General features: G+C 56.6%; 1 protein-coding gene across 1 annotated transcript in view; it reads left to right on the forward strand.

Moving 5' to 3' along the window:
* LOC119841796 (myosin-6) overlaps positions 1 to 15374 on the forward strand; it is a 32824-nt gene continuing 17450 nt past the window's right edge. The window contains exons 1-17 of the mRNA XM_043496003.1: positions 1 to 66; positions 433 to 466; positions 735 to 936; positions 1328 to 1471; positions 2401 to 2557; positions 9285 to 9312; positions 9427 to 9535; positions 9708 to 9800; positions 10398 to 10461; positions 10576 to 10674; positions 10851 to 10954; positions 11535 to 11673; positions 12000 to 12118; positions 12469 to 12618; positions 13580 to 13750; positions 14417 to 14726; positions 15235 to 15308. Of these exons, the coding sequence (XP_043351938.1) occupies positions 736 to 936; positions 1328 to 1471; positions 2401 to 2557; positions 9285 to 9312; positions 9427 to 9535; positions 9708 to 9800; positions 10398 to 10461; positions 10576 to 10674; positions 10851 to 10954; positions 11535 to 11673; positions 12000 to 12118; positions 12469 to 12618; positions 13580 to 13750; positions 14417 to 14726; positions 15235 to 15308 (1962 nt within the window). The 5' untranslated portion in view covers positions 1 to 66; positions 433 to 466; position 735. The remainder of the gene's footprint in view (positions 67 to 432; positions 467 to 734; positions 937 to 1327; positions 1472 to 2400; positions 2558 to 9284; positions 9313 to 9426; positions 9536 to 9707; positions 9801 to 10397; positions 10462 to 10575; positions 10675 to 10850; positions 10955 to 11534; positions 11674 to 11999; positions 12119 to 12468; positions 12619 to 13579; positions 13751 to 14416; positions 14727 to 15234; positions 15309 to 15374) is intronic.

Below are 15374 nucleotides of genomic sequence, written 5' to 3' on the forward strand. Positions count from 1 at the left end.
AGGGGGGGCGGAGGACCCCGGGTGGCACAGATCGCATCAGGGCTCTGGCTGCCCCACCTGCCTCTGGTGAGATGCGGGGCCAGGTCACCCCCGTGGGGGAGAGCGGTAGCTGGGGAGGGGGAGGATGGGGTGGGAAGAGGGGGAGAGTGGGGGTGGGCAGGGAAGGCTCTGGGTGGGGGTAGCTGAGGCTGGGAGGTAGCAGGGGGGGACACTGCGTTGAGGGAGTGGGGGGCGGGAGGTGAGAAGGGGTTAGGCAGGGTGCAGGAGGCGGCATGGGTGGGATGGAGGGATTGTTGAGGGTTGGAGGAGAGGCAGGGTGGGGAATTGTTGGGGCTTGGGGGGAGAGGCAGGGTGGGAGGATGGGGAGGGGATTTGGAGAGGAGGCTCGGGGTGACTCTAAACTGCCCCCATTTCTTTCTGGCTTTCCCCCAGGTCTTTCCAAACTCTCCTGTGAAACTCTAATTAGGTGAGTCTCTCACACACAGAGAAGGGGAGAGGGATTTAGGTGGGACAGGCGGGACCCCAGGGCTGGGAGTGGGGGAGGCAGCAGGGGGTGCCCTGCCCAGGATGGGGTGGGCATTGGCAGCACAGGGGGTTCCCAGGGCTGGGAGTGAGGGGAGCCCAGCAGGGGGCACTATCTCTGGGCTGGTGGGGGCTCTGACAGTGCAGGGGGGCACCCACCAGGGGAGGGGGCACTCTCACTGCCCAGCTCTCTCCCCCCTCCCCCTTCCCAGCATGGGTGATGCCCATATGGCCGAGTTCGGGGCGGCTGCCCCCTACCTGCGGAAGTCGGACAAGGAGCGCCTGGAGGCACAGACCCGGATCTTCGACATCCGCAGTGAGTGCTTCGTGCCCGACGAAAAGGAGGAGTTCGTCAAGGGAAAGATCATCAGGCGGGATGCGGGGAAGGTGACCGTCGAGACTGAGAACCGCAAGGTGAGGCTGGGAACGCCGGAGTCAGGGGGCAGGTGGGTGAGATTGGGGGGTAGGGACAGTGAGGAGCCAGAGGTCAAAAGGGAGGCTAAGGGAGTGACTGTGAGGGGTCAGAGGTCAAAGGAGAGGTTAGGGGTAGGGATGGTGAGAGGTCAGAGGTCAAAGGGGAAGATGGGGCAAAGGATATTAGAGACTGCAGTCAGGGCAAGAGGGAAGGACAGGCTGTGGGGCACCAGGGGTTAGGGGTTAAAGGCCAAATAAGGGGAGGAGGCTTGAAGAAACAGAGATGGGTGGTGCTGGTCTGACCCCACAGCTCGCAGGATGGCTGGGTGCAGTTGGGTGGAGGTAGCACCACCCCCTATCCACCCCCCCATGACTCTCTCTTCCTGCCCAGACGGTGACGGTGAAGGAGTCGGACATCCACCAGCAGAACCCGCCAAAGTTCGACAAGATCGAGGACATGGCCATGTTGACGTTCCTCCACGAGCCGGCCGTGCTCTACAACCTCAAGGAGCGATACGCCGCCTGGATGATCTACGTGAGTCTGGGGGGCCCCCTGCAGTCCCCTCGCTTCCCCACGCTGCTGGGATACCCATAGGGTGGGGGAGCTCCTGGGGTCTCCACCCTGCATTATGCCCCTCTGGGAGTTGCTGTTTTCTAGATCAGGGGAGCATCATCTCCTTCCTAAAACAGGGGGAGTAGCCTGCTGTTCTAGATCAGGGTGGCATCATCTGCCATTCTACATCAGGGAAATTCCCTCCTGTTCTACAACGAGAGAGTGGTCTTGTCCCTGTTCTAGATCAAGGGGGTCACCAGCTCCTTGTTAGATGGGGGTCTGATGGTGTCATCTCCTGTTCTAGATCAGAGAAGAGACCATTGCTCCCATTCTAGATCAGAGAGTGAGCATTGTTTCCTGTTATAATTCCTCCCCGATCTATCATGTCCTATTCTAGATCAAAGGATGTGACATCATCTTCCTTTCTGGCATCTCATGTTCTAGATCAGGGGAGGGTTATTGTCTTTTAATCTAGATAAAGGAAGGAGTGTTTTCTTCCATTCTTGATGGGTGGGGCTTGTCTGTAGTTCTATATTGGTGAAACAGGTGTGTCTCTGAATCTAGATCAGGGAAGAGGTGTTTTATCCCATTCTAGATGGGGCAGGCACATTGTCTCCCATTCTAGACTGGGGAGATGGATGTGTCTCTGCTTCTAGATCACGGAAGGGGCATCATGTCCAGTTCTATACCGGAGATGGTGCATCATCTCCCATTCTAGATCAAGAAGGGAAGGTGTCCCCTGTTCTAGAACAGCGGAGGGGGGCTGCTCCATAGCACTGACCCTCTCCATCAGTTCTCACTCACTCTAGGGTAGGTTCTCAATCTCTTTACCATGGGCCTTCTCCCGCTAGTCTGACTCTTCTCTCTCGCTCTCTCTCCATCCTTCCCCCTGTCCTGTTCCCCCTCTCCAGACCTACTCAGGACTGTTCTGCGTGACAGTCAATCCCTACAAGTGGTTGCCGGTCTATAATGCGGAGGTGGTGGCTGCTTACAGGGGCAAGAAGAGAAGTGAAGCCCCGCCCCACATCTTCTCCATTTCTGACAGCGCCTACCAGAACATGCTAACGGGTAGGGATCTAACCCTATCCTTAACTATACTCCTAACCATAAATATAACCCTAACCTTAACTCTACCCCAGCCATAACCCTATCCTTAACTATTCCCTGTCACGGAGACGATGCTCTGGAACTACTCCCTATGAAGTGAGTCAGGACTCTGGGGGAGCCTCCTCTCTCTGAGCAGACTGTCTCCAGGGCAAGAAGCTCACATGGCTTCGACCTTCCTGTGTCTGACCTCAGAGCATTCAGCATCCCCTGCCCCACCGTGTGCTTCCTGCAGCAAGTCCGCCTGGTGTGGGATCCTGCACCCCCACTCCGCAGTCAGACGTGACTCTCAGCCAGTGTGAAACAGAAGGTTTATTAGTTGATAGGAACATAGTGTAGGACAGAGCTTGTTAGCACAGAAATCAGTGATTTTCAGCCAAGTCCACAGAATCATAGAATATCAGGGTTGGAAGGGACCTCAGGAGGTATCTAGTCCAACCCCCTGCTCAAAGCAGGACCAATCCCCAATTTTTGGCCCAGATCCCAAATGGCCCCTTCAAGGATTGAACTCACAACCCTGGGTTTAGCAGGCCAATGCTCAAACCACTGAGCTGTCCCTCCCACCTGTGCCCCAAGCCAGCTGAGACTGACTCGCTTCCAGCTGCCTGGCCCCTGTCCTGCCCATTGCTCCTCCTCCGGCCTTTGTCTCACTTCCGGGCCAAGAGTCACCTGGTCACATCCCCCTCCTGGGTCTCAGGTTATGAAGGGGCGGCCATAGCATCCATGCAGGCAGCTGGAGCAACCCCCACAAAAGTCACACATCCTTATTCCCACCACCTAGACATTGGAGCAATACACTGGGAAACTGAGGCACACACAGCATTCATGCAAAACAGTAAGACTCACATAGGCTCACATATAACATAACAAGGGACAATCTCCACTACGTCACATCCCTCCCCCTTTCGAGACCGAACTGAGCAGGGTCACTTTAGCCTGTGACTTAGGGAAATTCAGGCATCCCTCTCGGGACAAAGCATCAGCCATAACATTTGCACTCCCCTTAACATAGACCCCCTCCATGTCAAAATCCAGGAAGGACAGACTCCACCTCAGGAGCTTGGCATTGGCCCCTCTCATCTGGTGCAGCCCCGGCAGGGCGAGTGGTCCGTGTACACAGTGAAGCGTCGCCCAAAGAGATCCGGCTGCAGCCTTTTAAGAGCCCACTCCTTGGCCAGGCATTCCTTGTCTATGGCCGCGTAGCCCTGCTCCCGGGGCAGCAGCTTTCTGCTCAGGTACATGATGGGGTGTCCCCCATGCTTTGAACTGGCCTGTGTTGGTACCGTGCCCAGCACTGTGTCTGGGGCACCGGTGAACTCCATAAAGGGCTTCTCAAAGTCTGGGTTTCCCAGCACCGGGCCCTTGGCCAGATGGTCTTTCAGCTCACAGAGAGCCCTCTGGCACTGCCCGGTCCAGACCAGCTTTTCTGGCTTCCCCTTCTTGCACAGCTCAATGATGGGAGCTGACACAGAGCTAAAGTAGTACAGAAACCTCCGGTAGTGCCCCACCATCCTAATAAAGGCCTGGGTCTGTTTCTTAGTCTGGGAGCAGGCCAGTCTCTCATCACCCCCACCTTGGCCGGCTCTGGCTTTAGGCAGCCGCTCGCCCCTTGTAGCCCAGGAACAACACCTCTGCCATGCCCACATCCCAGCTTCTACAGTCAACCCTGCATCCTGGAGGCAACTGAGCCCCCTCTTCACCTGGGACACCTGGTCCTCCCAGGTCTGGCTAATGGCACAAATATCATCCAGGTCCACTAGGGTAAAATTCTCCATCCCCCTCAGTAATTGATCCCCCTGGCGCTGGCAGGTAACCGGCGCTTCTTTGAGGCTTAAAGGTAGGACCAGGGACTTGTACAGCCCCACGGGGTGGGGTCATGGGGTACTGAGTCCCCCCAATTTGTCTAGGATCTCATCAGGCTTATATATGAGCAGGCACCAGACATGGTGATGGCACTGAGCTTCTGATAGGCCACATAGAACTGGATCAGCCCATCTATGCTGGGGACCAGCACCATGGGAGAGACCCGGGGCTGGTGGGTGGCTGCATCACCCCAAAAGCCAGCATGTCTCTGACCTCTCGCTCCAGGGCCTGGGCTGTGTTCCCAGTTACTCTGAATGGGGAACACCTGATGGGAGGCTGGCTCCCGTCTCCACCCAGTGGTCAGCTCAGTTAGTGAGCCCAGGCCGGTTGGAAAACAGCTGTGGGTATGAATGCAGCATCTCTCTGATCTCTGTCTGCTGGGCAGGGGTTAGCTGGTCAGAGAGGGGAACTGATTCCAGCAAGGGCTGGCTCCTGTCTCAGGGAAGACCCACCAGGGGATCTTCCCCCTTCTCCCAGTGGCCACACATGGCCAGCACCAGCCTCTCCCTGTCATGGTATGGCTCCATCATGTTGACCTGGTCCCCTCAGTGGCTGTGAGCCCGGCTGGGCAGTTCCATCACATCGTTCTTCTCATTCAGCTGCTTGATGACCTTGAAGGGCCCGTCCCGGGCAGCTTGCAGCTTATTCTTCCTCACTGGGATGAGACCCCTCACCTGGTTCCCGGTGCCACAGGCTGAGTGGTTGTACCAGACCTTCTGCCTCCCTTGGGCTGCGGCTAGGTTCTCCCTGGCCGGACCCATGAGCTCAGCAAGGTCAGGAAAGTCAGTACATGCTCCACCACTGATTCTCCATCGGGGGAGGCCTTCCCCTCCCATCCGTCCCTCCCCAGTCCAGGGACACCTTCTGAAAAGGCTCCTCTATGACAGGCAGGTGTCTCAAGGCTGCTTTACCCTTGTCCCAGGCCTTTTGCACCTCTGGACAAGGCAGCCCTGGTTGGCAGCTGTCCCGCCCTGGCTGTGGTTCCCCACACTCAGCTGGGGTCTCTGATTCCCCTGGGCTCAGCTTTGCCCCAGCTGTCCCATTGAGGGCCGGCAGCAAGCCCGCTGCTTTGCTCACAGCATCAGAGCCAGTGTGAGCCACCTCACCCGTGTGCAGGGGGGCAGGGAGCATCTCTCTGTCCCACTCAGCCCCAGGGCTCTGGTTACTGGCAGGCAGGTATCCTGAGCCTAGCAGCACCTCTGCCTAGCCATGCTGACCGCTTCAGTCTCAGCCCATTGGTTCCCTGATTCAAATTCAGGCCCTCGGCCATTACAGGAGCAGGGCCTGGATCCTGTCCCAAAGAGACACAGTCACCCCCCAACAGGGCCTCACAGCCGATATCCTGGAGAACCCCAACGACCAGCCAGCCCCACCCCTCCTGCACAGGGATCTGGGTCATAGGCAGGGTGAGGAGCTTCATCCCTGGGACCTTCACCCAGGTCACACAGCCCCGCAGCATCTGGGGGGCTGCACCACCCGGGGCCTGACAACAGTTCACTCTCCCAGGGTCTGGCCACCCCAGGAATGTCTCCCCATTGACCATCACCTTCCGCTCCCACTAGGGGTCCAAGGGTCCTGAGCCCAGGAGGGTCCATGCAGACAAATATGCTGGGACCAAGAGTGGGAGCTAGTCGCCCACACCGCCCATCTGGCTAAACAGCTCTATGGCCTTGGGACCCAGGAAGGGGGCTAGACACGGAGCCTTTCCGCAGGGCCAGCCTGGTTCCGATAGCCAGCCTTCCCAAAGGCCACGAGACAGGCATCTATATCCCCCCTCCTTAACCTGGGGCAGCAATTTAGTGTCGAGGTTCCCTGTGGAATTGGCACCCCAGGGTCCATCTCGACTCATCCCTGGATGGGTCCTTCTGCCTCTCAGTTCAGCCATCACCATTTCCTGCTGCCTCTGTCTCCCCTGCTGTTCTGCTTCACGCCTTCCCTGCCTCTCATGGTCCTCTGACTCCTTCGATCTCAGCTCCAATTGCATCCGTCTCAGATCCACCAATGGGGAACCCGGTGAAGACCCCCAGCTGGTTGGGGACACAGGTCTCTGAGACACCCGGCTGCTCCCAGCCTCTCTCGCAGCCCCAGCTGGGGCAGGAACCGGCTCCTTAGAGTGATCCTCCTCTTCCAACTGAGCAATCAGCCGTGCCTTAGTGAGCTTTCCAATGCGCAGCTCTACAATGCCATCTCTCTGCACAGCTCTACAACGTCCTTCTTAAGGAGATGGTTACGGGCCATCTCCACGCTGTTCCCAAGTGGGCACAGACTCACAGGCCTGTTTTCTGTCAGCTCCCCATGATCCCCAGGAGGAACCCTTCAGTGCAACAGCCTTCTTGGGGGTCCACTCTCTCAGGGTTAAACCATAGGCTCCTCCGCCTCCTGGAACCGCACTTCTCAGAGCCTCCAGCCCACCCGTCTCTCATTAGTCCCCCTTCGTTTTACTGCTCCCCAGTCACTTACTGCAGGATGCTCTGTCCATGGGGTGCAGTTTATCCCACCTCTGCCACCAGTTGTAACAGTCACCAGGGCCATGCTCTGGAACTGCTCCCTACTAAGCCAGCCAGGACTCGGGGGGAGCCTCCTCTCTCGGAGCAGCCTGTCTGCGGGGCAAGAAGCTCACCCGGTTTCCATCTTCCTGGGTTTGACCTCAGAGCATTCAGCCTCCCCTGTCCCACTGTGCATTTCCCACAGCGAGTCCGCCCAGGCGGGGTCCTGGAGAAGCCAGAGGGTCCTGCCCCCCAACTCTGCAGTCAGACGAGACTCTCAGCCAGCCAGTAAAACAGAAGGTTTATTATCAGGGGGTAGCCGTGTTAGTCTGTATCCACAAAAACAACAATGAGTCTGGTCTTAAAGACTAACAGATTTATTTGGGCATAAGCTTTCATGGGTAAAAACCTCACTTCTTCAGATGCATGGAGTGAAAATTACAGATGCAGGCATTATTATACTGACACATGAAGGGAAGGAAGTTACCTCACAAGGGCAGAACCAGTGTTGACAGGGCCAATTCGATCAGGGTGGATGTAGTCCACTCCCATCAATAGATGAGGAGGTGTCAATTCCAGGAGAGGGAAAGCTGCTTTTGTAGTGAGCCAGCCACTCCCAGTCCCTATTCAAGCCCAAATTAATGGTGTTAAATTTGCAAATGAATTTTAGTTCTGCTGGTTCTCTTTCAAGTCTGTTTCTGAAGCTATTTTTGTTGAAGGATGGTTACTTTTAAATCTGTTATTGAATGTCCAGGAAGATTGAAGTGTTCTCCCATTGGCTTTTGTATGTTACCATTCCTGATGTCTGATTTGTGTCCATTTATGCTTTTACATAGGGACTGTCCGGTTTGGCCAATGTACATGGCACAGGGGCATTGCTGGCACATGACGGCATATATCACATTAGTAGACGTGCAGGTGAATGAGCCCCTGATGGTGTGGCTGATGTGGCTGGATCCTCTGATGGTGTCACTAGAATAGATATGGGGACAGAGAAGGCAACGAGGTTTGCTATAGGGATTGGTTCCTTGGTTAGTGGTTCTGTTGTGTGGTGTGTGGTTGCTAGTGAGTGTTTGCTTCAGGTTGGGGGGCTGTCTGTAAACGAGGACTGGCCTGTCTCCCAAGGGATCGTTTTCCAGGATAGGTTGTAGATCGTTGATAATGTGTAGGAGAGGTTTTAGCTGGGGGCTGTACGTGATGGCCAGTGGTGTTCTGTTATTTTGCTTGTTGGGCCTGTCCTGTAGTAAGTGATTTCTGGGTACCCGTCTCGCTCTGTCAGTCTGTTTCCTCACTTCCCCAGGTGGGTATTGTAGTTTTCCAACTGGCCCTGTCAACACTGGTTCTCCACTTGTGAGGTAACTCCCTTCTCTTCATGTGTCAGTATATTTATGTCTGCATCTGTAATTTTCACTCCATGCATCTGAAGAAGAAGGTTTATTAGTCGACAGGAACACAGCGTAGGGCAGAACTTGTTAGCACAGAAATCAGTGACTTTCAGCCAAGCCCATCTTGGGGGTCGGGGAGCCCAGAACCAGGGCTCTGGTCCTCCCCCTGCGCCCCAAGCCAGCCGACATTGACTCGCTTCCAGCTGCCTGACCCCTGTCCTGCCCATTGCTCCTCCTCCGGCCTTTGTCTCGCTTCCTGGGCCAAGAGTCACCTGGTCACATCCCCCTCCTGGGTCTCAGGTTATGAAGGGGTGGCCATGGCATCCATGCAGGCAGCTGGAGCAACCCCGACAAAGTCACACACCCTTATTCCCACCACCTAGACATTGGTGCAATACACAGGGAAACTGAGGTACACCCAGCATTCATGCATAACAGTAAGACTCAGGCTCACATACAACATAACAAGGGAAAATCCCCACTACATCACATACCCCTAACCATAACCATAAATATAACCCCAATCATAACTATAACCCTAACCCCCAACACACACACACACACACACCTTCTGCCTCACCAAGAACACCTACCAGCACAAGCTGAGAGGTGCATCTCCCCGACACCCCACCCTGTCCCTGACATCACTCTCCTGACCCACACACCTGGACACCTCCCTTCCCTCCTACCCCCCCATCCTTCCCACTCCCTAACTGACCCCCCAATTCCACCCACCTCCCACTCCAGTCGCTCCCCTCACCCTCTCCTTGTCCCGTACCCCTTCCACATCCACCCTCCCAGACCTAATCCCCCTCCTGCCCTACCCACTCCTTGTCCTGGTTCCCTCCTACTCATTCCCCCTCCCTCCAATCCCAGCCACCCCACATCTCCCTCACACCCCCTGCCACTCCCCTACTCCCCCCACGGCTGCCTGCTAACCCCTCTTCTCTCTTCCAGACCGAGAAAACCAGTCCATCCTCATCACGTGAGTACCTACCTTCCTCCCACCCACCCCACCCACTGTCCCCCTGGAGACCCCAGCTGCCTCCTGCCCCCCCACGCCACCCCCCATCTCACTCGCCTCCTTCTTTCTTCCCAGCGGAGAATCCGGCGCAGGGAAGACGGTGAACACCAAGCGGGTCATCCAGTACTTCGCCAGCATCGCGGCCATCAGCGACCGCAAGAAAGAAGGAACCAGCGCCAACAAGGTGAGATCTCCACCCTGATGCTGCCCGCTGTAGACCCCCTCCATGTTGTTAGCTCAGTACCTCCCAGTGCTGCAAGCTTCCCCATGACAGTGCCCTACAGAGGGTAGTATGGGGAGGTAGTGGGGAGGATCTGTCGCCAGTTCTAACCCCCCCTTCTGTTTTGACCCTCAAGGGGACCCTGGAAGATCAAATCATCCAGGCCAACCCTGCCCTGGAGGCCTTTGGCAACGCCAAGACCTTGCGGAATGACAACTCGTCCCGATTCGTGAGTATCTGGGGAGTCTCGGTGGGGCTGGGGGTCAGATGTCTGGGTGTTTCTGTGGGTGTGTCCAGGGGCTGTACCTGGGGGAAAGGGAGGCTGGAAGTCAGGGGTGTCTGTGTGGGGCTGGGATCACAGGTGCCAGCTTCCTCCTTTCCCCGAAGGTGGTTCAACCCCTGCTCCACCCCAGGCCCCACCCCCTACTTCACCCCTGCCCCCAAAGCTCCACCCCACCCTGCCTTTTCCCATCCTCTTCTGCCCCCTCCCCTGAGCACGCCCTCCCCTGCTCCTTCCCCAGCACCTCCTGCATGCCCCTGAACAGCTGATCACGGGGGGCGGGAGAAACTGGGAGGGATAGGAGCTGATCAGTGGGGTCGCCCATGGGTGCTGTGCACTCACTAATTTTTTTCCATGGGTGCTCCAGCCCTGGAGTGGGTGCCTATTGGTGGGATGACAACTGGGAAGGAGGGTTTGTGGGGCTGTGTCTGGAGTGTTGGGTAGATCTGTGGGACTCTGTCTGGGTTAGGAGGCATCTGTGGGGCTGTCCTTGATGTATCAGCCACTTCCCCCATTGGACACACCCCACACATTCTCTTCCTCTAGGGTAAATTCATACGGATCCACTTTGGGGCGACAGGGAAGTTGGCTTCAGCAGATATCGAGACCTGTGAGTGAGAGGAGTGTCAACGTTCTCAGCTTTCTATCTCTCCATCCACATCTATCTAATCTCTCTATCTATCTATCCATCCCCATCCACCCCATCTATCTATCTATCTATCAGATCTCCTGGAGAAATCCCGGGTCATCTTCCAGCTCAAGGCAGAGAGGAACTATCACATCTTCTACCAGATCCTGTCCAATCAAAAGCCAGAACTTCTTGGTGAGTCAGTGAGGGGGCAGCAGTGGGAAAGATGCCCCATGGCGAGCAGCTCTTCTCTGAGTCTAGGATCAGGGCCCACTATCGGCTCTGAGGAAATCCTGGAAATCAATTCAGCCATTAACCAACCAACCTTCCTTTCTTACTTTCCCCTAACCTGCCCACATCACCCGGAGCAGACATGATGCTGATCACAAACAACCCTTATGACTACAGCTTCGTCTCCCAAGGAGAAGTGACTGTTGCTTCTATCGATGACTCCGAGGAGCTGATGGCCACCGACGTGAGAGACAATGGGCTGTGGGGAGGAGCAGGGAGAGACCTGGTCTCAGGGTCCCGGGGGCAAGGCTTCACTGGGAGATGATACATTATGGGGGGGGGGCAGTTTCCATGACATGAAGTGTGGGTGTGTTGACAGACATCTGCAAGGATGGATGAAGAGTTGAGTAAATGGATGGATGGCTGAATGGCTGGCTGCACAGTTGGATGGGTGGATGGATGGATGGGAGGAAGGGTGCATATGGGGATGGATGCATGGATAGAGGGCCATCTATAGGGAATAATGGATAGGTGGTTGGTGTGTGTATGGATGGATAGAGGGGTGTATGGGGAACAATGGATGGACAGTTGGTGAGTGGATGGGAAAATGTGTGTGGGGAAAGAGGGATGGATGGAGGCCCTGTGTGGTGACAGATGGATGGACAATGGCATGGAAGGACGGGGGAAATGAGGACTCAGTCCCCACCCCCGCACTAAAGAGTCTCCAAGCCCCTGGAGGCACGTCATGCAGCGTTGGGGTTGGAGGAGAGGCTGCCCCTGAACCTGACCCTCCCTGCCTTCCCTCCCCCTGCCTGGGTCCCCAGAGTGCGTTCGACGTGTTGGGCTTCACGCCCGAGGAGAAGGTCGGCGTCTACAAGCTGACGGGAGCCATCATGCACTATGGGAACATGAAGTTCAAGCAGAAGCAACGCGAAGAGCAGGCCGAGCCTGATGGCACCGAGGGTGGGCAGAGGGGAAGGCACCAGGGGGAGCGATGGGGACACGGATGGGGAGAGTGAGCCATGCAGGGAGGGGACCACTGGGGGCATCCGGGAATGCAGAGGGAGGAGGGACCACCAGAAGACAGCAGACAGATCCAGGGAGTTGGGGGGGGGGGGAAACTCGGCAGGAGGTGGGGTGCAGGGACCACGGTGGGTGGGGGTGGTCAAGGGGGTTGAGGGGATGGTGGTGTGGGGAGGGACCACTGGGAGGCGGATGGGGAGGAAGCAGGAGGGGGATGGTCACACATAGAGCTGGGGGGATCACTGACCACATCTCTCCACCTGCAGATGCAGATAAATCTGCCTACCTGATGGGGCTGAACTCAGCCGACCTGCTGAAGGGGCTGTGTCACCCCCGGGTCAAGGTGGGGAATGAGTATGTCACCAAGGGGCAGAATGTCCAGCAGGTGAGACCCTGCTCCCCTCCTTCCTTCCTCCCTTTCTTCCCTCCTTCCTTCCTTCCCCCTCCCTCCCTCCCTTCTTCCCTTCCTCCTTCCTTTCCTTCCTTTCCTTCCTTCCTCCCTTCTTTCCTTCCTCTCTCACTTCCTTCCCCCATTCCTTGTTTCCTTCCGCCCTTACTTCCCCACTTCCTCCCCTCCTACCTTTCTTCCTCACTTCCTTCCTCCCTTCCCCCCTTCCTCCATCTCTTTCTTTCTTTCTCCCTCCCCAGAGCTCACACATGTCTCACCCCATTCTTTTCTCCTCAAACGCTTACCCCTCCTCCCTATCTCTGACATTCCCCTGGCGATCCCCACAGGTGTATTACTCTATCGGAGCCCTGGCCAAGTCCGTGTATGAGAAGATGTTCGGCTGGATGGTGACCAGGATCAACAACACCCTCGAGACGAAGCAGCCGCGTCAGTATTTCATCGGGGTGCTGGACATTGCTGGCTTTGAGATCTTTGATGTAAGTCATTCGCCCAGCAGAGGACACTGTGGGGGAGCTCCCAGCTACTCCAGCCCCAGCCTCTCTCAGCAGAGGGTGCTGTAGCGAGATGTGGCCGTGGTGCAGTTCCTCCCTTCCTCCATTAGGTGACTCCAGAGAAAAGCACCACCTGGTAGGCACAGTTACGCCTCTGGTATGTCTTCCCCAGTTGCCTCTATGGCAGTGGTTTTCAAACTGCAGTACTGGGTCATGGAACGGAAGGCACTGGGTTGCAGCTGCTTTGGTCAGCATGGCCGACTGAGCCATTAAAAGTCCCATCAGCAGCACTGCCGGCTAAGACAGGCTAGTCCCTACCTGTGCTGACACCGCACTGCACCCCGGAAGCAGCCAGCAGCAGGTATGGCTCCTAGGTGGGGGGGCCATGGAGCTCTGTGCATTGCCCCCACCAGGAGCACCGACTCCGCACTCCCATTGGCCAGGCAGTGCCTATGGGGGGCGGTGCCTGCTGCTGGCCGTTTCTGGGGCAGAGCGTAGTCCACGGTGCCTTAGCTCCCGCTCCCCCGCTGGCCCGCTGACTGGGAGCCATCACAGGTAAGCCTGTGCCCCACTCCCTGCACCCCAATCTCCTACCCCAGCCCTGAGACCCCCAGACCCAGAACCCCTCTTGCACCCCAAAGCCCTCATCCCTAGCCCTACCCCAGAGCCTTGACCCCCTCCCACACCCCAACCCCCTGCCTCAGCCCAGAGCCCCCTCTCACACCCTGAACCCCGCATTCCTGGCCCCCACCCTCTGCCCCAGCTCTGAGCCCCTCCCACACCCCAAACCCCTCATCCCCAGCTCCGTTGGGTCACAGGCATCAACAATTTTCTTCAACTGGGTCATCAGAAACAAAGTTGGAAAACCACTGAGCTCTGGGCTCTCCATAGCAGAGGGGGCTCTTTTGTTCTCACTCGTCTCTTGTTCCCCCCATTTCCTCCCCAGTTCAACAGCTTCGAGCAGCTCTGTATCAACTTCACCAATGAGAAGCTGCAGCAGTTCTTCAACCACCACATGTTCGTGCTGGAGCAGGAGGAGTACAAGAAGGAGGGGATCGAGTGGGAGTTCATCGACTTTGGCATGGACCTGCAGGCCTGCATAGACCTCATCGAGAAGGTACCTCCCCCTGAGACAGCCCCCTCCTGGGGGCCAAATAGGAGCTGGCGACCCCTAGAGGGGAAAGGACCAATTTCCTAAAGCCCTGCAGCCCAACCCAAGCCTGATGGGACCCAGCTACAAGTGTCAGGTTCAGATCAGGTTGGCTCTCCTCCTCCTGCCCGGGGGCTTGGCATCACAGCACACCCAACACGGCAGGGGGCAGCGGATGGCAGGTGCAGGGCACGCAGCCACTGGTGCCATGCCAAGCCCATGGGCAGAAGGCAGGGGCGCTGACTCAGGGTCAGGGGGAAGGATCAGGGTTGGGTCAGAAAACAACTTGACCCTCCTGGGCTCAGCTTGGGTGGACCTGGGCCCAAGTTGGGTCCAGGTCAGGCATAAAGAGACCTCTACCATGTCCCATTCCCCACTTCCTTGAGGCAGCCAGTCTCTGAATCTTAAAACTGAACTCTCTCTTTTACTTTCCCATTCTTTCTTTTCTATTCTCTTTCTTTTCTTCTCATTCTATCATCCCTTCTCTTTTCTTTTTTCTCTTTCTATCCTTTTCTTCTTTCCCTTCCTCACTGTATTCATCTCTTCTCCTCTTCTGCTCATCTTTTCTTAACTCCTTTTATCCTTCTCTTCCTTTCTCATGCTATCCATCTCTTTTCTCCATCCCCACACCAGCCCATGGGCATCATGTCCATCCTGGAGGAGGAGTGCATGTTCCCCAAGGCATCGGACATGACCTTTAAGGCCAAGCTTTACGACAACCATCTGGGCAAGTCAGGGAACTTCGGCAAGCCACGGAACATCAAGGGCAAGCCGGAAGCACATTTCTCCCTCATCCACTATGCCGGCACGGTGGACTACAATATCACTGGCTGGCTACAAAAGAACAAGGACCCCCTCAATGAGACGGTGGTGGGGCTCTACCAGAAATCTGCCCTCAAACTCCTTGCCCTCCTCTTCGCCAACTACGCTGTGGCCGAGAGTGGTGAGAAAACAAGGCAGGGTGACAGAGAGAGATGGAGGAATGGGAGAGGGTGTGGAAGGAGGTAGGAAGGATGGAGCAATTGATGAAGGCGTGGAAGGAGAGAGGAATGGAGAGACAGGGAGAGGATGGATGGATGGGATATGGTTGGCTGGATGGGTGGAAAAATGGATGGATCAGTGGATGGAAGGAAGGACAGAATGTGGCTGGATAGAGGGATGGGTGGAGGGTTGGCTGGAGGAATGGATAAGAGGAGGTTTGATGGATGGACAATAGAGGGGATAAATGAATGGAGGAAGGGAGGGATGGGGAGGATGGATGGATGACTGGAAGGAAAGTGGCTGGATGGGGGGATGGATGAGGAGGATGTATAGATGCGAGATGGAGGGAGGGATGGGGGACAGACAGATGGATGGGAAGCGAGAGAGACCCAGCCAGGTACAGAACAGCCCCAACCCCCAACCTACCCCCACCTCCTCATGCCCCCTTTCCTGCGCTCTCTCCCCTGCAGGCGGCGATGGGGGGAAGGGGAAGGGAGCCAAGAAGAAAGGTTCCTCCTTCCAGACGGTCTCAGCGCTGCACCGGGTATGAGGCCCCGACACCCTTGATCCTGAGGTGGCATTGTGGGGAGGGGGAACCCCAGAAAGGGGA

Source organism: Dermochelys coriacea, chromosome 13 (genome assembly GCF_009764565.3).
Source record: "Dermochelys coriacea isolate rDerCor1 chromosome 13, rDerCor1.pri.v4, whole genome shotgun sequence".
NCBI classification, from domain to species: Eukaryota; Metazoa; Chordata; order Testudines; family Dermochelyidae; genus Dermochelys; species Dermochelys coriacea.